The sequence below is a fragment of the Mustelus asterias genome, chromosome 21 (assembly GCF_964213995.1).
Source record: "Mustelus asterias chromosome 21, sMusAst1.hap1.1, whole genome shotgun sequence".
NCBI classification, from domain to species: domain Eukaryota; kingdom Metazoa; phylum Chordata; class Chondrichthyes; order Carcharhiniformes; family Triakidae; genus Mustelus; species Mustelus asterias.
In genome coordinates this window covers 49,195,699-49,219,744 of record NC_135821.1, presented here as the reverse complement: position 1 = coordinate 49,219,744, position 24,046 = coordinate 49,195,699, and the positions used below count along the sequence as shown (strand labels likewise).

Below are 24,046 nucleotides of genomic sequence, written 5' to 3'. Positions count from 1 at the left end.
GGCAGGGTCTTCATGTGGAATCAATGGCTCTTTGTGCTGACTTGGCACATGCTCTTGGCATGCCTCAAACTTATTGACAGTGACTCAACCTTGGCCTCCCAGACCCTGACTCAATCTCCCAGGCCCCTGACCCTGACTCAATTTCGGCGTCCTGAGCCCTGACTCGTCCTCCCAGACCCAGACTCAACCTCAGCCTCCTACACCCCTACTCAGCCTCTTGGGCTTCGAATTGACCCCCCAGACTCTGACTCAACCTCCCAGGACCTAACTTGACCTCCCAGACCTCGACTCAACCTCGGCTTCCTGGGCTCCGACTTGACCTTGACCTCCCAGACATCCACTCAACCTTGGCCTCCCAGACCCTGACTCAACCTCCCAATGCAACCTCAGCCTCACTGTCCCTGACATGACTTCCTGACCTGAACGCACCCTCCCTGGGGTTCAGGTCAGAGGTACCTGGCTCCCAGGGCTTGAGCCTCACCTTTGGTTCTCTTCCCTCAGCCTGGCAGCACTCAGCAACACGGTGTTCACTGCTCCTCCAATCAGATATTGATTCACTCCCTCATTTGCCACCGATAGGCTCACTAGTCCGCCTATCAGAAGCAAAAGCGAGAGAGAACTGGCCTGTGATTGGAGGAATAGCTGCAAGCATAATCTTCCATTGGAACTCACCTGTTGGCAGGGAAGTTGAAAACTGGGGCTAGGAGCTGCATGGCGGGGCTTTGCAGCCACATCCAGCTCACAGGCCATACTTTGGACAAGCCTGTTTTAGATGTATGGATACAGATTCTGTTTTTACTGGGTTGGACAATCTGCTAAGTGTATCCAATGTGACCATCACATTACCTGGCTTTGATTGAATGCCATGACCTTGCAAGAGACATTGCAATCTGTGCAGTACACCCGTGCAGTTCACCAAATAATCTCTAATGGCTTGAGGACAGATTCCACCACTAGTCTTCACCACAAGATATGAAAATGCATGATTCCAAACATTAAAGTGAATGTTTCCCACTCAATGGGGGGGAATGTTCTGTGGCGTCCCGTCCACCACAGAAATCATAACAGGCGGGGCGGGGTGGGGGGGGGGGGGGGGGGGGGGGAGCGGACCATGCAAAGGTCCCTTGACCTCGGGTGGGATTTTCCGGCTTTAGGGCAAGCGTGGCTGGAAAATCCCACCAAATACTGGAGTAGTTGGATTGAGTTGCATGGGGGCATGGGGGTGGGGGCACGAGGGTGTTCCCTTAAACAAGAAAAACATGAGTCGATTTGAATAACAGAGGATTTCATTGCATAATGACGATTTCCAAACCGATTTCCTCTGCCGGGTACAATTAGTTTTATCGCCGTAAACAATTTGGACACATTTTTAAAATCAGCGGCTGCAGCTTAAAACAAAACCTCTGGACAGGTAGTTCAGTTTTGGATTTGTTGTCTCAACCTAAAATGATATGCCTTCACCAAAATCGAAACTCAGGTTTTAGTTCTCCAGAATTGAAACTGATCTGTTTCTTTTGGAACGAGGCCAGGTCTGCTGTGTATAAAAACCCACAGTGCCACCAGTTAGACACTTACTCTTCATTTGTTTTTTTTTGTGTCTCTGATCACAAACAGATCTCCAACGGATTGCAGCCAAGGTATTTTAATACTTTTGATGAAGGATTTGTGAAGTTTTATGAATAATTGGTGAGAGCAACGCGCCAAATTTTTCAATTGACCTTTAACTTTCTCACTCCAGTCGAAGTGTCTGCAATTTATGTTGCAGACCTGCATGTTTTAATGCTTTTTGAAATATCTCTGTATTTCTCCTCTTTTCCTCTTCCGATGATTCTTCCATTTTTCTTCTGGTGTCTTGAAGCAATTGCTACCTTCCTGAGGCAATGAACTGACAGGGTATCAGCTGTGCTTTTTAAACCTCTTCTTTACATGTTAACTCAAATAGCGTCATGTTTGTTCAATGTCAGTATTGTTCTTCGTTCTTTGGGATACAAACAGATGGTCTAGTTAGGAATACATGATCGGTGCAGGCTTGGAGGGCCGAAGGGCCTGTTCCTGTGCTGTATTGTTCTTTGTCCTTATGTGAAAACACCAGACATCCAGTTTTGTGTGACCCTCATCCAGGGAAGATTTTCATTGTGGGCAGCACAGTGGCATAGTGGTTAGCACTGCTGCCTCACAGCGCCAGGGACCTGGGTTCGGTTCCCAGCTTGGGTCACTGTCTGCGTGGAGATTGCACGTTCTCCCCAGGTCTGTGTGGGTTTTCTCCAGGTGCTCTGGTTTCCTCCCACAGTCTGAAAGACGTGCTGGTTAGGTGCATTGACCCGAACAGGCGCTGAAGCGTGGCAACTAGGGGAATTTCACAGTAACTTCATTGCAATGTTAATGTAAGCTTTACTTGTGACTAATTAATAAATAAACTAAAGTAAACATTTAGCATGGCCAATGCACCTAACCAGCATGTCTTTTGGACTATTGGAGGAAACCAGAGCACCCGGAAGAAACCCATGCTGACACGGGAAGAACGTGACTCTACATAGACAAGCGACCCAAGGCCAGAATTGAACCGGGTCCCTGGCGCTGTGAGGCAGCAGTGCTAACCACGGTGCCACATCCTAGAATCATTGTCTGCTATTGTTCTTTTTGTTTTACACAGTTGTGATTTGCCATTGCCTTCCATTCTCGGGGCAGGGTGAGGGGGCAGATCCTAAATTGACATCTATGGTTCTATAACATTTAAGAAAAACTTGGACGGGTTCATGGATGAGAGGGGTGTGGAGGGATATGGTCCAAGTGCAGGTCAGTGGGACTCGGCATAAAATGGTTCGGCACAGACAAGAAGGGCCAATAGGCCTGTTTCTGAGCTGTAATTTTCTATGGTTCTATGGTTCTAACTGGAATTGGGAATAACCAGGTGCTGTTGAACATAAGAATATAAGAACATAAGAAAGAGGAGCAGGAGTAGGCCTTCTGGCCCCTCAAGCCTGCTCCGCCATTCAATAAGATCATGGCTGATCTGATAGTGGGTTCAGTTCCACTTACCCGCCCGCTCCCCATAACCCTTAATTCCCTTAATGGTTAAAAATCTGTCTATCTGTGACTAAAACACATTTAACGAAGTAGCCTCTACTGCTTCATTGGGCAGAGAATTCCAAAGATTCACTACCCTCTGGGAGAAGTTCCTCCTCAACTCTGTTCTAAATTGACTCCCCCGTATTTTGAGGCTATGCCCCCTAGTTCTTGTTTCCATTGTAAGTGGAAATAACCTCGCTGCTTCTACCCTGTCTAGACCCTTCATTATCTTATATGTCTCTATAAGATCTCCCCTCAACCTTCTAAACTCCAATGAGTACAGGTCAAGTCTACTCAATCTCTCCTCATAAGCTAACCCCCTCATCTCCGAAATCAACCTGGTGAACCTTCTCTGTATCCCCTCCAAAGCTAATATATCCTTTCTTAAATAAAGGGACCAAAATTGTACAAAGTACTCTAGGTGCGGCCTCACCAGTACCCTGTACAGTTGCAGCATGACCTCCCTGCTTTTATACTCCATCCCTCTTGCGATAAAGGCCAACATTCCATTTGCCTTCTTGATTACTTGCTGCGCTTGCAAACTGAGTTTTTGTGATTCATGCACAAGGACCCCCAGGTCCCTCTGCACAGTAGCATGTTGTAATTTTTCACCGTTTAAATCATAGTCCATTTTACTATTATTCCTTCCAAAGTGGATAACCTCACACTTACCAACGTTATACTCCATCTGCCAGATCCTTGCCCACTCACTTAGCCTATCCAAATCTCTCTGCAGACTATCTGTGTCCTCCACGCAATTTGCTTTCCCACTCATCTTTGTGTCATCCGCAAACTTTGTTACCCTACACTCGGTCCCCTCCTCCAGATCGTCTATGTATATGGTAAATAGTTGAGGCCCCAGCACCGATCCCTGCGGCACGCCACTGGTCACTGATTGCCAACCGGAAAAGCACCCATTTATTCCGACTCTCTGCTTTCTGTTCATAGAATCATAGAATCATAGAAACCCTACAGTGCAGAAGGAGGCCATTCGGCCCATCGAGTCTGCACCGACCACAATCCCACTCAGGCCCTACCCCCACATATTTTTACCCGCTAATCCCTCTAACCTACGCATCCCAGGACTCTAAAGGGCAATTTTTAACCTGGCCAATCAACCTAACCCGCACATCTTTGGCCTGTGGGAGGAAACCGGAGCACCCGGAGGAAACCCACGCAGACACGAGGAGAATGTGCAAACTCCACACAGACAGTGACCCGAGCCGGGAATCGAACCCGGGACCCTGGAGCTGTGAAGCAGCAGTGCTAACCACTGTGCTACCGTGCCGCCCTCAAGATAGCCAATCCTCAATCCATGCTAACACTTTACCCCCAGCTCCGTGTACCTTTATCTTATGCAGCAACCTTTTGTGAGGCACCTTATCGAATGCCTTCTGGAAATCTAAATACACCACATCCACCGGTTCCCTCTGTCAACCGCAGTCGTTATATCCTCAAATAATTCCAGTAAATTAGTCAAGCAAGACTTTCCCTTCATGAATCAATGCTGCATCTGCTTGATTGAACCATTCTTTTCCAGGTGTCCTGCTATTTCTTCCTTAATGATAGGTTCCAGCATTTTCCCAACTACGGATGTTAAGCTAACCGGCCTGTAGTTACCTGCCTTTTGTCTACCTCCTTTTTTAAACAGTGACGTTACATTAGCTGTTTTCCAATCAGTTGGCACCTCCCCAGAGTCCAGTGAATTTTGATAAACTACAACTAATGCATTTGCTATTTCTTCTGCCGTTTCTTTTAGTACCCTGGGATGCATTCTATCCGGACCAGGGGACTTGTCTACCTTTAGTCCCATTAGCCCACCCAGCACTACCTCTTTAGTAACAGTGGTCGTTTTAAGGTCCTCACCCCCTACAGTCCGATGACCATCAATTATTGGTATGCTATTTGTGTCCTCCACTGTGAAGACCGACACAAAAAACTTGTTTAAAGCCTCGGCCATTTCTTCGTTTCCTATTATTAAATCCCCCTTCTCATCTTCTAAGGGACCAACATTTACTTTAGCCACTCTTTTCCGTTTTATATGTTTGTAAATCTTTTACTATCAGTTTTTATATTTTGTGCTTGTTTACTTTCATAATCTATCTTTCCTTTCTTTATTGCTTTCTTAGTAGTTCTTTGTTGTTTTTTAAAGCCTTCCCAACCTTCTAGTTCCCCACTAAGTTTGGCCACTCTGTATGCATTGGTTTTTAATTTGATACTTTCCTTTATTAACTTAGTTATCCATGTCTGGTTATCCCTTTTCTTACATTCCTTCTTTTTCACTGGAATATATTTTTGCTGAGTACTGAGAAAAATCTCCTTAAAAATCCTCCACTGTTCCTCAACTGTCCCACCAATTAGTCTGTGTTCCCAGTCTACATTAGCCAACTCCGCCCTCATCCTATTGTAATCCCCCTTGTTCAAGCAGAGGACACTGGTTTGGGACCCTTCTTTCTCACCCTCCATCTGTATTAGAAATTCAACCATATTGTGATCACTCATTCCAAGAGGATCCCTCACAAGGAGATCATTAATTTTACCTGTCTCATTACACAGGACCACAAACCACAAACACACGCCCGCTCCTCCAACCACCATGTACCCCACCTGTGACGGAGATTGCAAGTCAGGCATTGGACTCCTCAGTCACCTGAGAGCTCATTTTTAGCACGGAAGCAAGTGGCCTTCGACCCCAAGGGACTGCCTAAGAGAGAAGAGCCATTTAGCCAATGAGCTAAACCACCCCACTGAAGAATGCACTTTCAAAGATTCATTCTTTCAAAAGATGCGGCAAGGTCAGAATTTGCTGCCTATCCCTAAATGCCCTGAATAGCTTGCTAGGTCACTTTAGAGGGCAGCCAAGAGCCAGCCACATTGCCGTGGGTCACACGAAAGACAAACTAGCTGAGGATGTCAGATTTCCTTCCCTAAAGGCCATTGGTGAAACAAACTGGTTCTTATGACAATCAATGGTGGTTTTATGGTCACTCTTATTGATGCCAACTTTCAATTCCAGATTACAGCCACTTAACTGCAGCTATGTTTCGTGGAACATTCAGTTTCTTCATTACCTACCTGCTATTTTCAAGCACATTTGCAACCACAGGTGAGTTTTCAATTCTTTGCCATGAATGATACATTATTACAATATTTGACACACTGTCCGCCCATCAAACTTCCTTACAATTCCTGTGTCGCACACCACTGGTGTTATATTTCTGCTGGGCAAATTTGGTGCCACATTGGCACCTGATATTGGGTTTAAGTGTCATGTAATTCATAGAATCATTACAGTGGCCATTCAGCCCATCGAGTCTGCACTGGCTCTCTGACAGAGTAAATTACCCAGGCCCTCTCTCCCATCCTATCCCTGCAACCTCAAACATTTACCATGGCTAATCCATCTAACCTAATGTCTTGGGACACTAAGGGGCAATTTAGCATCACCAATCCACCTAACCTGTACTTGTTTGGACTGTGGGAGGAAACTGGAGCACCCGAAGGAAACGCACGCAGACACGAGAAGAACGTGCAAACTCTACGCAGTCACCCAAGGCTGGAATGGAACCCAGGTCCCTGGCGCTGTGAGGCAGCAGTGCTAACCACTGTGCCACCGTGTCACTCCATGGTGACACTGTTCTGTTCTCATCTTGTTTTTGATTGCCCATAGGATTGGAAATGAATTGCCCACAATTTTATTTTGCCTGATTAGCTTGTTTTTTTAAAAAAAACTTTCTTTCCGATGCTCCACGTGCGTGTTGGAGATTGTGCAGGATTTGAAACATGTCATTTTATTGCAATACATTTGAATATAAGCAATGGTTTTCTTCTATTCATCTTTTTAGGATGTTCATGCCCTTCCTTACAATTGGAATGATGAGTAATTCCTCAATCCCGGAATTCCAGCAAGTTGACCCACATAAGAAAAATGTGTCCTTTATGTGAGAAAATAGCCCTAATTTATAATTATTTATTAGTGTCACAAGTAGGCTTATGTTAACACTGCAATGAAGTTACTGTGAAAATCCCCTAGTGGCCACACTCTGGCACCTGTTCGGGTACACTGGAGGAGAATTTAGCATGGCCAATGCACTGAACCAGCATGTCTTTTGGATTGTGGGAGGAAACCAGAGCACCCGGAGGAAACCTAGGCAGACACGGGGAGAATGTGCAGAGTCCGCACAGACAGTGACCCAAGCCAGGAATCGAACCCGGATCCCTGGCATTGTGAGGTAGCAGTGCTAATCACTAATTGCATTTACTTCCCCTATTTTCGAGTCACTTTACTTTCCTTATTCACCTATCCACTCACATTTTGAGTGTTGGCACAATTTATCTCAATCACTAACTTTGGAAGTGAATTCCACAGCTTCACTAGTCTGTACAACAAAACCTCACTTGCTCCCTCTTCTTAATCTCTTACATTGAGATAGCAGCTAATGATAATCCTGTATCCATTCCCCCTTGTCATTGGTAGCAGAGGGTTAGGAAAGGATTTGGCTCAGTTACAATGGATCAATAAAGAAATGCCTTGATGACACTCACTACCTGGGCTCAAGCACAAGGTAAAGGCAGTTGGATAACATGTGAAATTCAAGGGCAAATTATCTGTGCTGCTGGCATACATCAAGAAGGTAAGTCATGGAATGGTGTAGCCATGATTTCGCACGGCAGCACAATTTTACCCAATCACGAGTCAACATCAGCCGAAAGATAGGAACAAAATAGAGAACTATGAGAAGATATAGCCATTTAAACCTTTAAAAAATCTTTCCTCTTCCTCAGATCCTCCTTCAGAAGAAGATGACTCCTGTGGAATAATAGATGCGCTCCCATACATTGTTGTTGGTGGAGGTATGAACATCAATTAATATTCACAATTCAGAATATAGAATCATAGAATCCTACAGTGCAGAAGGAGGCCATCTGGTCCATCGAGTCTGCACTGACCACAATCCCACCCAGGCCCTATCCCCATAACCCCATGCATTTACCCTAGCTAGTCCCCCTGACACTAAGGGGCAATTTAGCATAGCCAATCCACCTAACCTGCACATCTTTGGAGTGTGGGAAGAAACCAGAGCACTCACAGGAAACCCATGCAGACATGGGGAGAATGTGCAAACTCCACACAGAGTGTGGCCAAAGCTGGGAATTGAACCCGGGTCCCTGGCACTGTGAGGCAGCAGTGCTAACCACTGTGCCACCGTGCCACCCGCTTTGTCTCAATAATGTTGAGAATCGATAAATATATAGATCATCCAACAAAGGGATTGGATCACATAGTGAGCAGGTAATGCAGATAATAGTGCATTCTGAAATAGTAAAAATAAATCACAGAACCATAGGATCCCTACAGTGCAGAAGGAGGCCATTCAGCCCACTGAATCTGCGCTGACGCTCCAAAAGAGCATCAAATCATACTATGCAACTTCAGAATTTAATTTCTTTGTATGAAATTCTAATGGACGTAACACTTGTGAAAAGGCAACAATAGTGGTTGACGTATGTTGTATTTTTTTAAAGGGTGGAGTATGTATCTTTTTGTGTAAGTACACACTTCGGGGTGATTGACCTGTTTTCAGAGTACACACCCACTGTGCTTACGTGAATGAGCAACCTTGTTTCGTGCAGTTGCCATTCTTGTTTTTAGCTGCCATTCAAGCGGCCCGTGAGATTTGCTTCTGTATAGCTTTCACAATCATGCTCCTGTGGGGAAATGTTCGGCTTTACTCGTCTTTTGGTACAAAGCAAGGCCAGGTGTCAAGAGCTGAGTGGAGATGAGGGCTGAACTGGCATTTCTTCTCATTCTGGCTGGTTTAAGTGAGAATTGGTTGGATTCATTCAAGCTCATTTTCAGGCTTGACTAGTGCAAGTCAACACATGAGTTCACAGCAGTAAGGTCACTACAGTTAAGGGGATGATTGCTCACCTTTTATGTGTATGTGTCCATTCCTTCATGGAAAATGGCAACAATACACATGCATATATGTATGTATTCCACTTACATAAATGATGCAATTGAGTTCTAGCATTTTCTGCAGTAATATTATTTTTGATTTTGATTTGATTTGATTTATTATTGTCACATGTATTAACATACAGTGAAAAGTATTGTTTCTTGCGCGCTATACAAAGCATACCATTCACAGAGAAGGAAAGGAGAGAGTGCAGAATGTACTATTACAGTCATAGCTAGGGTGTAGAGAAAGATCAACTTAATGCAAGGTAAGTCCATTCAAAAGTCTAACAGCAACAGGGAAGAAGCTCTTCTTGAATCAGTTGGTACGTGACCTCAGACTTTTCTATCTTTTTCCCAATGGAAGAAGGTGGAAGAGAGAATGTCTGGGGTACGTGGGGTCCTTAATTATGCTGGTTGCTTTGCCAAAGCAATGGGAAGTGTAGGTAGAGTCAATGGATGGGAGGCAAGTTTGCATGATGGATTGGGCTACATTCACGACCTTTTGTCGTTCCTTGCAGTCTTGGGCAGAGCAGGAGCCATACCAAGCTGTGAAAGAATGCTTTCTATGGTGATTCTGTAAAAGTTGGTGAGAGTTGTAGCTGACATGCCAAATTTCCTTAGTCTTCTGAGAAAGTAGAGATGTTGGTGGGCTTTCTTATAGTGTCAGCATGGGGGGACCAGGACAGGTTGTTGGTGATCTGGACACCTAAAAACTTGAAGCTCTCGACCCTTTCTACTTCGTCCCCGTTGATGTAGACAGGGGTTGTTGATGTTGACAGCAGACGTTTGCCAATAAGGAAAATTCACTGTTAGTGCAGCCATTCTCAATTATTCTCCAGGATTTTTCCTTTGCTTTTCTTTCTCATTCATTCTGAAAGGTGTAGCTCTTATTGGAGTAGTTTTCACACCTGGAGTTTAAGCTTAATATCCAGTTGCTCCACCTCTGTTTCATGAACCAGTAATGATGCCAGCCTCAGACCCACATCCGGCGACCCCCACATATCTCCAGCTATTCAACCATGGCAGGCACAGCACCCAAACCCAGTGCAGAAACATGACTGACATTATGTCCCCTCTTTTGCATGTCAAGGAAACAGAGAAGGGGACAGAGTAGAACCAATGGTGCACAATGAAACCTGTTCTGCTGAGCCTTACAGAGGAGACCATAGAATCCCTACTGTGCAGAATGAAGCCATTTGACCCATCAAGCCTGCACTGTCTATAATCCCAACCAGGCCTTATCCCTGTGACCACATGAAATAACCCTTTTAATCTTCCTGACATTCAGTGGCAATTGAGCAATCCACCTAATCCACATATGTTTGGTGGTCCACAACACAGAGGACAGCTGTGATGGAGCATCTGGCATTGAAGAGAATATTGAGGATGATGGCTTAAGTACTTTCTCAACTTCTTGCGCACCTTTATCTTGCAATCTGGCACTATGAGCAAGCGGTATGACCATGAACCTCTGGCTTTGTAGCCCTTGTTTAGCCTGTGCTCAACCTCATTAGCATGCTACAGCCCCACTTTGGCATTGCCACTGCTGCCTCCCTACCTGTTTCACTCTGTGTGTGCACAGGCCACCTACTTCTCTGCCTTCCTTACTTAAATCAGTAAGAAGTCTCACAACACCAGGTTAAAGTCCAATAGGTTTATTTGGAATCATGAGCTTTCGCAACACTGCTCCTTCATCAGGTGTGTGGAGAGGTGGGCTCACAAACATAGCATATATAGGCAGACACAACTGCAAGCTAATGGTTGGAATGTGTGTTTTTACAGGTAATCAAGTCTTTACAGGTACAGACAGTACCTGTACCTGTACCTTATTTAAATCAGGTAACACCCCCTGCCAAATTTACGAACTCAACAAAAAAAATCTCCAGAAACATTCGAGAGTACTATCAGACACTTTTTTTCAAAAAAGTTGTCAAAAATTACTTTCCTGTTGTGCTGATAGGCACATATGAACATATATTTAAATAAATATATATGTATATATATGTTTCAGGACACTGTCTTAAAGTTCAGTTGGTTCTACAGGCAGTCGGTATGTCTGGAAGGAATTCAGTTCAGATGCTAGGGGAGCAAGATAATTACTCATTTTCGCCATATAGTGATACTTAGGAGAGGGCGAATGGATTCTTGTTTATAAATGGAGATTTCCCCTGGGTTTTTTGATGAAAGGAATGGAAAGTGGGTTTAGATATCCAGGACCATGTGATAATGTGGGAGGAGCTAGGTATGTAGCAGAGAGAAAAAAAAAGCTTCCTGTTCAGTTTCTGCTGAGGTGTTTAAAGACTGAAGTCTGCAACCTGTTCTTGAAATCAAAATCTCTCTGAAAGCTTCAAGCTGTCAATACATTTTATAGCACCTATGCATGGGATTGCTAATTGGGCATTTGGCTCTAAGAGGAATGTTGCTTATTTGGAACTGAGATAGTGATAAGTTAGACATTAGAGTTGTTTCCTTTCATTTTTTTAACTATTGTTCAACTGTTAAAAGTTATCTTGCTTCATTTTGTTAGAGTTATATTTAAACTGTGTTATGAATAAAGCTTATTTTGATTTTAAAAAACCGCTAATTTGTCAGCAGAATTACTCCTGGAGCAAAGCATCCCTTTCTCACATTCATGCTGAAATAGAAAAATTGCTGGGGTCTAGTCTGGCTTCATGACATATCTTTGGGTTGAGTCCAGGATCCTAACACTGCCTCCCCCTTTAACTTACATGAATGAATAGTGGTGCCTGAATTTAAGATTCTAGCATTTTATCAACCATTTGCACTGTGTAACATGAGGATAACACTGTTTCTTAGGCTTCTGGCATTTGCAAAGGATTAGGCAAGGGCACGAAGGCACTGTGGTTAGCACTGCTGCCTCACAGTGCCAGGGACCCGGGTTCAATTCTGGCCTCGGGTCACTGTCTGTGTTAAATTTGTACATGCTCCCCATGTCTGCGTGGGTTTCTGCCAGGTGCTCCGGTTTCCTCCCACACTCCAAAGATGCGTGTTAGGATGATTGGCCATGCTAAATTGCCCCTTAGGGCCCGATTTTACCATTGTGTCGCACCCGTTTTCGGGCACGAAAACGTGGTAAAGTCGGGTGTGAGGCCATTAACGCGATCCGCACCCGCATACACGCAGATTGCCACTTTACCGAAACCCGGGAATGGCGGCGATTCAATTCGCGCCCAACGACGATTTAAATGCATTTGCATGCATTTAAATTGAATTAATGAACTGCCCGCCCAACTTTATCAGCATTTCCCCCTTTACCACCACGTTTGCCAATCCGGAACGGCGCCGTAATGGACCTGCTAAATAAAAGTCTGAATCGGGCGCTCCAGCTTCTGAAGAGCACATTCAGAGCTTCCAGCGGCTCTCTGACTCAGATCAGTGGTGGGGGGGAGGAGGGAGGCGGTTCAGATCATTCTCTGGTTGGGGGGGGAGGAGGGTAGTGAGGTCAGATCGTTGTCTGGTTGGGGGAGCGGGGAGGAGGAGGAGGCGGGTCAGATGTATCTCTGGCGGGGGGGGCAGGGGGCAATCGTTGTCTGGTGGGGAGGGAGGAGGAGGCGGGTCAGATGTTCCTCTGGAGGGGAGGGGGAGTGAGGCCAGACCATTCTCTGGGGGGAAGGGAGTTAGCCAGATCGTTGTATGGTGGGGTGGGGGTGGGGAGGGTGTGTGAGGGCAGACCATTCTCGGGGGGGGGGGCGGGGGGAGTGAGGCCAGATCGTTGTCTGGGCGGGGGGGAGGAGGGAGGTGGGTAAGATGTATCTCGGCGGGGGGGGAAGGCCTGATCGCTCACTGGTGGGAGGGGCACAGATGGATCTCTGGTCGGGGGGGGCAGATGGATCTCTGGTGGGGGGGGCAGGTGGATCTCTGGTGGGGGGGGCAGATGGATCTCTGGTGGGGGGGCAGATGGATCTCTGGTGGTGGGGGGCAGATGGATCTCTGGTGGGGGGGCAGAGGGGTCCGCTGCCACTCTGCGGGCGATCGGTGGGGGGGGAGGGGGACAAGGGTGGTGATCGGACTGGGTAGCGGGGGGGTGGGTGGGTAAGGGGGACAGCGATGTGTGTGGGTAGTGGGGGGGGGTGGATAAGGGGGACAGTGATGTGTGTGGGTAGTGGGGGGTGGATAAGGGGGACAGTGATGTGTATGGGTAGTGGGGAGGTGGATAAGGGGGACAGTGATGTGTGTGGGTAGTGGGGGGGGGGATGGATAAGGGGGACAGTGATGTGTGTGTGCACCATCGCTCCTGCTTTTCGCTCCCGGGCCTCTTTCTCCGCTTTCTGTGGCCCGGGGCGATCTGACACAGGTGCACTTTTTCAAATTTTTTTCTGACTGCGCATGCGCAGTTCAGAGCTCCAATCGTTTTGGCTGCGCTAAGCCCCGCCCACAGCGCAAATGGGACTGGAGATGGCTGAGTGCGTATTGGGGGTGCCTGAAAGCAGGTTTCTAAGTCGGATCTGCATTACGCCCAGATTCAGCACTTAGAGTGAAAATGGTAAAATCGGACCCTTAGTGTCAGGGCGATTAGCTAGGGTAAATGTATGGGATTATGGGGATAGGGCTTGGGAGGGATTGTGGTCGGTGCAGACTTGATGGGCTGAATGGCCTCCTTCTGCACTGTAGGGATTCTTTGATTTCCATGTGGACATCACTTTATCCAAGCCTCATTGCATGTCCAAAACCACTGATGCCTCTGTGTGTCCCTGGGAAACAATACTGGGCCTCAATATCACCACCTTGTGTGCCGATGACACAAAGCAGAACCCCATATGTTTTAAAAACGTATATTTCCAAGTGTTATCATTTTAGCCAATTGACTGCCAACGGTAACAATCAGTGTGTGCTCCTTTGAAAATCTTTTCTTCTGTTTAGGTAAAATAATTTGCTGCGATTCTATGATAAATATGCATAAAACTTTGACATTATTGAGGAATGGCCAAGCACAATTGTATTGAATGCTGTATTATCTCTCCATTGGACACAGGAGCACTTATGCTCGGAGGTCCTGCAGCTCTTGGATATCTTGGATTTACCACAAAGGGGATAGCAGCGAAATCTATTGGGGCTACAGTGATGAAAATTGGTGCACATATGAACGGTGGAGGGGTGGCTGCAGGAGGTCTGGTGGCAACACTACAAAGCCTTGGTAAGTTGTTTTTATTCTTTAAGGGGATGTGTGTGTCACTGGCTGGGCCAGCATTTATTGCCCAGTCCTGAGGGCATTTAAGAATCAGCCGCATTGCTGTGGATCTGGAGTCACATGTAGGCCAGACCAGGTAAGGACGGCAGATTTCCTTCCCTAAAGGACATTAGTGAACCAGGTGGGTTTTTATGACAATCAACAATGTTTTCATGGTCAACAATAATTAAACTTTTAATTCCAGATTTTTATTGAATCCCATGGTGGGATTTGAACCCAGGTACCCAGAGCATTACTCTGGCTCACTGGATTACTAGTCTAGTGACAATACCACACCACTACCTAAAGTAATATTATACCTTCTTTGTGTTAGTCCAACAATCTTCAATTGTGCTACACCATGCACATCTGTCATTGTGATTTCACATTTCAGAATCACTTAAGTTTATTAATGTCACATTAACACTCCAATGAAGTTACTGTGAAAATCCCCTAGTCGCCACACTCCAGCGCCTGTTCGGGTACACTGAGGGAGAATTTAGCACGGCCAATGCACCTAACCAGCATGTCTTTCGGACTGTGGGAGGAACCCAGAGCACTTGGAGGAAACCCGTGCAGTGGAGACATGGGGAGAACGTGCAGACTCCACACAGACAGTGACCCAAGCCGGGAATCGAACCCAGGTCCCTGGTGCTGTGAAGCAGCCGTGCTAACTACTGTGCCACCTATGGTGCTGGAAGATTTGAAGAACTCCCAAAGGAATTAATGTCTCATATTTTGTGGATACTATGTTACTGAAGTAATGATTCAGAGCCCTGATCCCTCTATCAATAGTTCAATCAATGCTGGCTTTGCCAATGATGCCCATATCCCATGGTGAATTAAGTAAATCACTACATTAATTCTTCGAGGAAAACTTTAACTAGAACTGAATCAATGTGTTTTCTCTCAACAGGGACAAAGGCTGGGACCACTGCCTTGGGTTGGCTTGGAGCTAAGGGTGGATATTATTACCATAAATACTTTGTGTGTGAAAAAAATAAAAAGTCAACCTCAAAAGATGCGCGTTAAAGAGCACGAAAGTGGCATTGCAGTCGAAGTACATGATGTTATTATACATTTAAAAACTTGTAGATTTCAAACAGTTTGTATAGGTAAGAAGGTAAGGGTATAACTAACTGGTCTACTTCTGATCAATAGCTCTCCAATTTTACCCACCTCGTATTCACTCACTTAGAGATAACAATGAAATGGAGGCAGCCATTTTCAGATGCATCATTTCTATTGTAGGATTACATTGTAGGTGAAGTATTTTACCTTTTTTCTGCTCTAACTTGGTAACCCTAACTTGGTTCACGCAACACATGTAGAGTGCCGTCTGCAAGCTTCAATCCGAGAATAAATAACTGAGCATGAGTAAAGAATACAACGATTAAGTTGATGCTAATTCACAGGAGAGGAACAGATTGCACCTCCTGTCACATACAGTTCACAAAAGCAGTACTCTGCATTTCAAAAGTGGAGCATTGTAAAGAAAACTATAGAGAGGAAATTTTAAACAAATAAAAAATCAGGTTACATTTAGGTTGGGTGGGATGCAAACATTATCAAATCTCAAGCCTGAATTCAACATAAAGTGAACCTGTCCATCCCTACTTTTAATTGAGATGGGACAAGGAGCAAGCCACTAACCCACTCCCGTGAGTCAGATACCTCATTTAAATATTTTAATTGGGCTGCGCAGATCAGAATTTATTCCTGTCCCAAGATTGACACTTTTTACTGTTTGATAAATAAAAGAGAGGATTGACACTTTTTAGGTGCTCAATTAAATGATTTTCCAACACTGCTTGAGAGCCAAGAGCAACTGAAGTGTTTCTTTAAGCCCCAAAGTTAGCCCGCATCAGTACTCATGATCACAGCCCTTGCATTAATGCCCGCCCCCACCTCCTCGCAATCACGGACCGCCCCACTACTTTTAGTGAACCCCTACCAGAATTAGAACCCACCATCTCACTCCACAATCACAACACCACTGTCCCCTCATCTGTCTCAGAACCCCCTCAGATAACCCCCTGATGCTACAATCTATGCTTTATCCACTCACCCCAACTCAGGATCTCTTCCCAGCAACACAAGCTTATCTGCTCCCAGACTGTGGTCTCTTCTGTATTCCCCGCGAGGCGAGGAACTAATTTGGTTAATCAGCCTGGCTTCCTGGCAGAATTCCTGTTCATTCTGCCTGGAATCTTGACCCAGTAAAGATCAGGACCAGGCTGCCTAGATATCGGTTTAGATTTACACATTATCATGGCTTGTGCTGTGAGTTTATTTACTGTTAAAGTACTGGTACCTGGACTTCTTTACTTGATAAAATGATGGAGTACAATTAGAAGTTTCACAACACCATGTTAAAGTCCGAAAGTTCGTGATACCAAATAAGTCTATTGGACTTTAACGTGGTGTTGTTAGACTTCTTACTGTGCCACCCCAGTCCAATGCCGGCATCTCCACTTCATGAGTACAATTATGTAGCTAGTCACTGTAAAGTATTTCTCATGATTTGAAAGAGCAAAGAACAAAGAAAATTACAGCACAGGAACAGGCCATTCAGCCCTCCAAGCCTGCACCGACCATGCTGCCCGACTTAACTAAAACAACCTACCCTCCCGGGTATCCCTCTATTCCCATCCTATTCATGTACTTGTCAAGACACCCCTTAAAAGTCACTACCGTATCCACTTCCACTCCCTCTCCCGGCAACGAGTTCCAGGCACCCACTACTCTCTGTGTAAAAAATCTGCCTTGTTCATCTCCTTTAAACCTTGCTCCTCGCACCTTAAACCTTTGTTCTCACTGGAGCGACGGAGGTTGAGGGGAGACCTGATAGAAGTCTACAAGATTATGAGAGGCATGGCAGAGTGGATAGTCAGAAGCTTTTTCCCAGGGTGGAAGAGTCAATTACTAGAGGGCATAGGTTTAAGGTGAGAGGGGCAAGGATTAAAGGAGATGTACGAGGCAGATGTTTTACACAGTGAGTAGTGGGTGCCTGGAACTCGTTGCCAGGGGAGGTAGTGGAAGTGGATACAGTAATGACTTTTAAGCGGCATCTTGACAAGTACATGGATAGGATGGGAATAGAGGGATATGGTCCCCGGAAGGAAGCGTCGGGGGTTTTAGTTCAGTCGGGCAGTATGGTCGATGCAGGCTTGGAGGGCCGAAGGGCCTGTTCCTGTGCTGTAATTTTCTTTGTTCTTTGTTCTATGTAAGCTTGTTACATTTTATTTCTGGTAATGATATGTCATGACAGTTCTGAATTTATTAAAGTTAATTACTTCACCTGGAAAAAAAGGTGAATTATAGAAAATATTCCACAATATTTTGAATGCACAATTTATCGTCAATAAAGTTCTTTTCTCTTCATGCTCTGAAAGTGTTGCCGATTTTATTTTATTTGCTATTCATTTTGGTGAACGCTTAGTGATATATATGGAAAGCTGAGGAAACCAAGGTCAGGTTCACGGTCACATACCAAGCCATTCAAACCCTCACAGTGCTGACCCCAAATACTTCCCCTGACATTATGTCCTTGGGTAAAGTTCTTCAATTTGTACCACTTGCATGGTTTATAAGGTGATATGAGGCCAATTTTCATTCATCTTTAGCAGGAACACAATCAAAATGGGGGTATGCTGTTTACAGCTCTCTTCCATCTTGGTTTCTGCCTAGGCATAGGTGGCCAAACTCCTGCCTGAAGCAGATGCCTCATAAAAAAATTGGAGATTGGTGCCCGATGACCTTAAGTAGCACCTCAATGCCATTTGCATTCACATGATTGTGGTGCTCGCTCAGTGCCAACAATTTACATAAATTTGTATTAGCTCCATTAATGGAATAAATATTCCAAGGTTATTTAAAGCAGTGTTATGGAACAAAATTTGACATTGAATTATGTGAGGAGATAACCAGATGACCAAAACCTTGGTCAAAGTAGCAAAGAGAGGTGGCGATTTGCAGGGACTCCCAGAGCTTAGGAACAAGGCAGCTGAAAACACTGCCACCAGTGGTGAAATAACTAAAGTTGGATGTGCTCAAGAGACCCGGTATGGAGGAGTGCAGAGATCTAGACAGGTTGAAGGAGATTACAGAGGTAGTGAGGAGTGAGGCCATGGTGGGTTTTGAACGAAAGAATGATTGTTTTAAATTTGAGGAATTGTTTGGCCTTTCCAGTACAATTTGAAAGATGCTCACAGCCAAGTATCATAGAATCTCTACAGTGCAGAAGGAGGCCATTTGACCCATCAAGCCTGCACCGACACTAATCCCCCTGACATTAAGGGACAATTTAGCATGTGTGGTGAACCATCGTTGGTTCCCACTAGATAGTACTGAGCCAGGGTCTGGCCAGTACTACAAGTATGTATATATGTTGCTGTTGGGGTTAGGGATGGGTTGTTCTACTTGTTGCTGTTGGGGTTAGGGTTGGGCTGTTACACCTTGTATTATGGTTATTGTGGTACATCCCAGTCGGGCTCCGCCTCCTGGGAGAGGTATAAAGGTCTCTGCTCTGTCTGGAACCCCTCAGTCTGGGATCGTGTATATAATTAGTAGCTTCATTGTTACAGCAAATAAAAGCCTTTATTTCCTGAGCATCTCAAGCCTTGTGTGTGATAACGTGCATCAATTTTATTTGCTGTAAATAAACTCTCGTCGAAAAAAAAAACGATATAGAGAGTATGGAGCAGATACTGAAGCCTGAACGCCTTACACTGGATCCACGTGCGGTGGGTGCCTCTAACGCCTTCGACCACTGGTTGAAATGTTTTGAGGTCTACCTGGCAGCCTCCGCAGCGGTCACCACAGATGATGACAGACTCCGGGTCCTCCATGCGAGGGTAAGCGACACCGTCTACCTCGCGATCCATGCGGCCACTGACTACACAAAGGCCCTCGAGCTTCTTAAGAAGCGTTATATTAAACCGCCCAACGAAATGCATGCTCAATACCTCTTAGCCACTCGACGACGGCAGTCCGGCGAAACGACGGAAGAATACGTGAATGAGCTCCTACAGCTAGCCAGGGGCTGTAACTGCAAAGCAGTGTCGGCAGATCAGAATATGAACGACCTCGCTCGAGATGCGTTTGTGGCGGGAATCGGATCATCTTACATCCGACTCAGACTACTGGAGAAAGGTAATCTTGACCTCACCAAGGCAATAGAACTAGCGGATATGTTGGAGACGGCCTCCAAAAGCCTAGTATTGTATCCTGAAGACCACGTGGAGACAACGTGGCAGGAGCAGTCGCTGATCCCTCCTCGTCCCTCGGGTGCGAAAAGCTGCGTGATGGCGTGAGGTATAAAGGTCTCTGCTCTGTCTGGGACCCCTCAGTCTGGGATCGTGTATATAATTAGTAGCTTCATTGTTACAGCAAATTATTTCCTGAGCATCTCAAGCCTCGTGTGTGATAACGCGCATCAGCATGGCCAATCCACCCAACCTGCACATCTTTGGACTGTGGGAGGAAACTGGAGCACCCAGTGGAAAGCCACGCAGACATTGGGAAAATGTGCAAACTCTACACTGTTGCCTGAGGCCGGAATTGAACCCGGGTCCCTGGCGCAGTGAGGTAGCAGTGCTAACCACTGTGCCACATTGCTGCCCATCATCAGATCATTGCTATTTGTCTAGTTTGGACCAGGGAGCGGCGCGGGCTTGGAGGGCCGAAGGGCCTGTTCCTGTGCTGTATTGTTCTTTGTTCTTTGGTCTTTGTCTGGACAGCTGAAGGATCTTCACTGAGTATTTTGTTTTTGCTGAAAGTAAGCTCTATTTGCATTCTTTCTTATTTCAAGCCTTCCTCAGTGTTCCAGAAGTCAATTCAGAGAAACTCTCAGTAATTTCTGACCCTTGCCTTATGTAGATGCTGAACAGCATGGGTGTGTCTTTTCCTTTAACTTTCACAAAATAGATTTATTTTTAATGTAGTTGAAGGTTCTCTAAAAGCTTTACAAACTAAGGAACGCGAATGAGATGATTGAAAATTCTATATCAAGGGCAGATCTTCTTTTGGAATTATGTTGGTTCCTTCAATGTACTTTCAATGGCTGGAGTTGAAAATCAACTGGGAAGCCGTCCCATGCCCAATCCTGCCCTTTTCCAAGCTTTCCTGCTCAATTCCAAGATTTCCCGTGACAAAGTATTGTGATGCGTTGAATGGATGCAGGCGTATTCAAATGACATGATAAGAAAAATGGCACCTGACAAATTGCCAGTCACCAGCGTTGCGGCAATGTCAGATACCAGGTATGCCAACATGTTCCTTTGGTGCTAATGACATGAAATATGTCACATGATGTCTTTCCATCACTAATGTTTCACTTGAATACTCTTACCTGCAACACAGTCTCTACTCACAGAGCCCAAGAATTCTGTTCTTCTAACCAGTGGGCCTGGAGGCTGTTGGACATCCTCCATTGCTGCTGTTGTCAAGGCCTGTAGCAATGGTTCCCTTTCCTCTCCTGAGGGCAGGATGCACATTGGAGCCAGAAATCACACTAGGCACTTGCCAAAAAATTTAACTAAAGTCTGATTCCTGGGAATCAGATCGGGGGCAAAGTTAGCACTGCTGCCTCACAGCGCTGGGGATCCGGGTTCGATTCCCAGCTTGGGTCACTGTCTGTGTGGAGTCTACACATTCTCCCCGTGTCTGCGTGTGTTTCCTCGGGGTGCTCCGGTTTCCTCCCACCATTCGAAAGACATGCTGTTTATGTGCATTGGCCATGCTAAATTCTCCCTCAATGTACCCAAACAGGCGCCGGAGTGTGGCCACTAGGGGATTTTCACAGTAGCTTCATTGCAGCATTAACGTAAGCCTGCTTGTGACACTAATAAACAAACTATTGCTGCCATGGAAACTCGCAGTATTAGGTTCCACCCTGCCAAAGCTGCCAGATATCTCACTTGCTACATGGATCCAGTGCAGTTACTTTGATGTTAATGGGAATGTGTAACAACGTTGTGTATTGAGAATAAAGTACCATAGTCCCAACAAGTTTTGAGAAGAACTGTGCAATTGTTCAAGTTTATAGAGAGGTTCTGAATAAAAGCCTGACTGACCAATATTTGTTTGAGCGGAACCTCAATCCATGATGATTGGAAGAGGTAGTATAGTGGTATTTTCACTGGAATAGAAATCCAGAAACCCAGAGCAATGCTCTGGGGGCAGCACAGTGCCACAATGGTTAGCACTGCTGCCTCACAGTGCCAGGGACACAAGTTCAATTTTAGCCTTGGGTGACTGTCTGTGTAGAATTTGCACGTTCTCCCTGTGTCTGCGTGGGTTTCTTCTGGGTGCTCTGGTTTCCTTCCACACTCCAAAGATGTGCTGGTTAGGTGGATTGACCATGCTAAATTGTCCCTCAATGTCCAAGGTGTGTAGGTTAGGGGGATTAGCCATGGTAAATGTGTGGGGTTCCAGGAATAGTATTGTTAAAATGTTCTTTCAGAGAGTTGGTGCAGACTGGATGGGCCAAATGGTCTCCTTCTGCACTGTAGGGATTCTATGATTCTATGATACATATAAACTGGAAAAATCAGATGAGAAATGGTCGTGTTGTTGAGGAATTCAAAGAATGTTTTGGGAATAGCTTCTTCCATCAGGCTACACTATATGGGTATTGTGCAATAAGATAGGATAACCTCATAGTGAAGGCACCCCTAGATAGAGGAGATCATAATATGAATGAACTTTACATTCTGTTTGAGGGAGAGAAGAGTGAGTCCAAGACTAGTATTTTAAACTTAAATAAAGACAATTAATAGGGCATGAAATCAGAAATAGCTAAAAGGACATTCTTGCTATTGAGGGAGTCCAGTGAAGGTTCACCAGACTGATTCCTGAAATGGCAGGGCTGACATATGAAGAAAAATTGGATTGACTGGACTTGTACTCACTGGAATTTAGAAGAATGAGAGGGGATCTCATAGAAACATATAAAATTCTGATGGGACTGGACAGGCTAGATGAGAGAAGAACGTTCCTGATGTTGGGGAAGTCTAGAACTAGGGGTCACAGTCTAAGAATAAGGGATACGCTATTCAGGACTAGGATGAGGAAGAACATCTTCACTCAGAGATTGTGAACCTGTGGAATTCTCTACCACATAAAACTGTTGGGGCCAGTTCATTAGGGATCAAGGAGTATGGAGTGGGATATTGAGAGTCATTATCATATTGAATGGTGGTACAGGTTTGAAGGGCCGAATGGCCTACTTCTGCACCTGTTTTCTATGTTTCTAAAGTGAACTGACAAATGAGGGTAAGGGATTGGTTAATCGCGATGCAGTAGCAGACATTTAAAGGGGAGGTTCAGGAATGGTGATGACGGGGAACCTGTGGATGTACTTTACTTAGATTTCGAGAAGGTATTTGATAAGATGCCACTTCAAAGGTTATTGCGGAAAGTAAAAACTCATGGGGCGGGGGGAGGGGTGGGAGGAGGGAGGGGTTGCGGTGGAGATGGGCAATTTTACAAATTAAATTCTAAGTCCAGGATGAGTGCGAAGAAGGGAGAGTTTCTGATCCATTTTTTGGGTGAGTCCAAATCTGCTATCTTATGCACTTAGACAACACCCCCCTCTCCCCCCCCCCCCCGCCCCCGTCCCACCACCAAAAACCGTTTCGACTGTAGGGGAGGGAGTGAGGCTTAAATCGCCCAAATGCTGGCTGAGAGCAGCAGAGGGTGCAATTGCACATGCGCAGGCCCCTCTGCAGTGAGAGCAGAGAGCTCTGTCACTCAGCCTCTGCTGCTTTCAGCCATGCCTAAACATAGCAACCCTTAGCTACCGTGGGGACCTGCGGTCTATCATGATCCGCCCCCCCTCCCCACCCACCCAGACCGATCTCCCCCCGTGACCGTCCCCCTCACCCGGACTGATCTTGCCCTCCAACTTCCACCAATCGCAATGCAGAGTAACAGTGGGCCTCCCTGATGGCCAACCTGACCACCCCCACTGCCCCCCTCCCTCTCCCCCCTACCACACCCACCGATTTCCTGAAGTTGATTTCTCGGGTCTCGTGCGACCGTACCGGCTTGCTCCACTCGTCAGTCGGTGGAGCGCAATGGTAAGATTGCCCCCATGGTGTAGGAGTCACATATTGGCATGGATAGAAGTCTGGCTAACTGACAGGGAACAGAAAATAGGTGTCGTGCCTGCCGCACAGTCTGTTTTAACCCTTATACGGTGGACAAATAACTGCGAATAGACGTCTTGTTAGTACAACCAATATTTATTTAATACACACAATCAATAATCACCCACCCAACCAACAATAAGTTATCTTACAGAAAATACTAGAGTTCAAGTCCAATACAAGACCTCGACTTAACTTTGCGTGACTGGCAAGTACCCAAGCAGATATTGGCCTTTATCTGTGCGTTGGTCTCGGTCATCCTCTGCGTAGTCTGGTCCTTTGGTCTGGTCTGGCACTCTGGCTCTGGTCTTCTTAGCTTTAGGATAGTGATGGAAAAGGATGAGTGGTGTCCCAAGGGTAAGGTGTTGGATTGGGGGAAGGCTAACTTTAGTGGGATCAGGCAGAAATTGGCAGCTCTTGATTGGGAGAGGCTGTTTGAGGGTAAATCCACATCTGGTATGTGGCAGTCTTTTAAGGAACGGTTGTTAGGGCTACAGGACAAGCATGTGCCTGTAAAAAAGAAGGATAGGAAGGGTAGGATTAGAGAACCGTGGATAACCAGGGAAATTGAGGGACTGGTCAAAAAGAAAAGAGAGGCGTATGTTAGGTCCAAGCAGCTAAAAACGGAGGGAGCTCTGGAGGAGTACAAAGAAAGTAGGAAAGTACTCAAACGGG

At 45.7% G+C, this 24,046-nt stretch overlaps 1 protein-coding gene across 2 annotated transcripts; it reads left to right on the top strand.

The window, feature by feature from the left end:
- The first annotated feature begins 1,517 nt into the window (after positions 1-1,517).
- On the top strand, positions 1,518-17,602 carry LOC144509245 (interferon alpha-inducible protein 6-like). 2 transcript variants are annotated; one of them, XM_078237809.1, is made up of 5 exons: positions 1,518-1,637; positions 6,086-6,175; positions 7,855-7,923; positions 14,025-14,186; positions 15,136-17,602. In XM_078237809.1, the coding sequence occupies exons 2-5, from the start codon at positions 6,109-6,111 to the stop codon at positions 15,249-15,251; spliced, it is 414 nt and encodes a 137-aa protein (XP_078093935.1). In that variant the 5' UTR covers positions 1,518-1,637; positions 6,086-6,108; the 3' UTR covers positions 15,252-17,602. The 2 variants fall into 2 exon arrangements, with proteins under 2 accessions (XP_078093935.1, XP_078093936.1); XM_078237810.1 differs by having other exon boundaries at positions 1,598-1,686.
- The last annotated feature ends 6,444 nt before the right edge of the window (positions 17,603-24,046 follow it).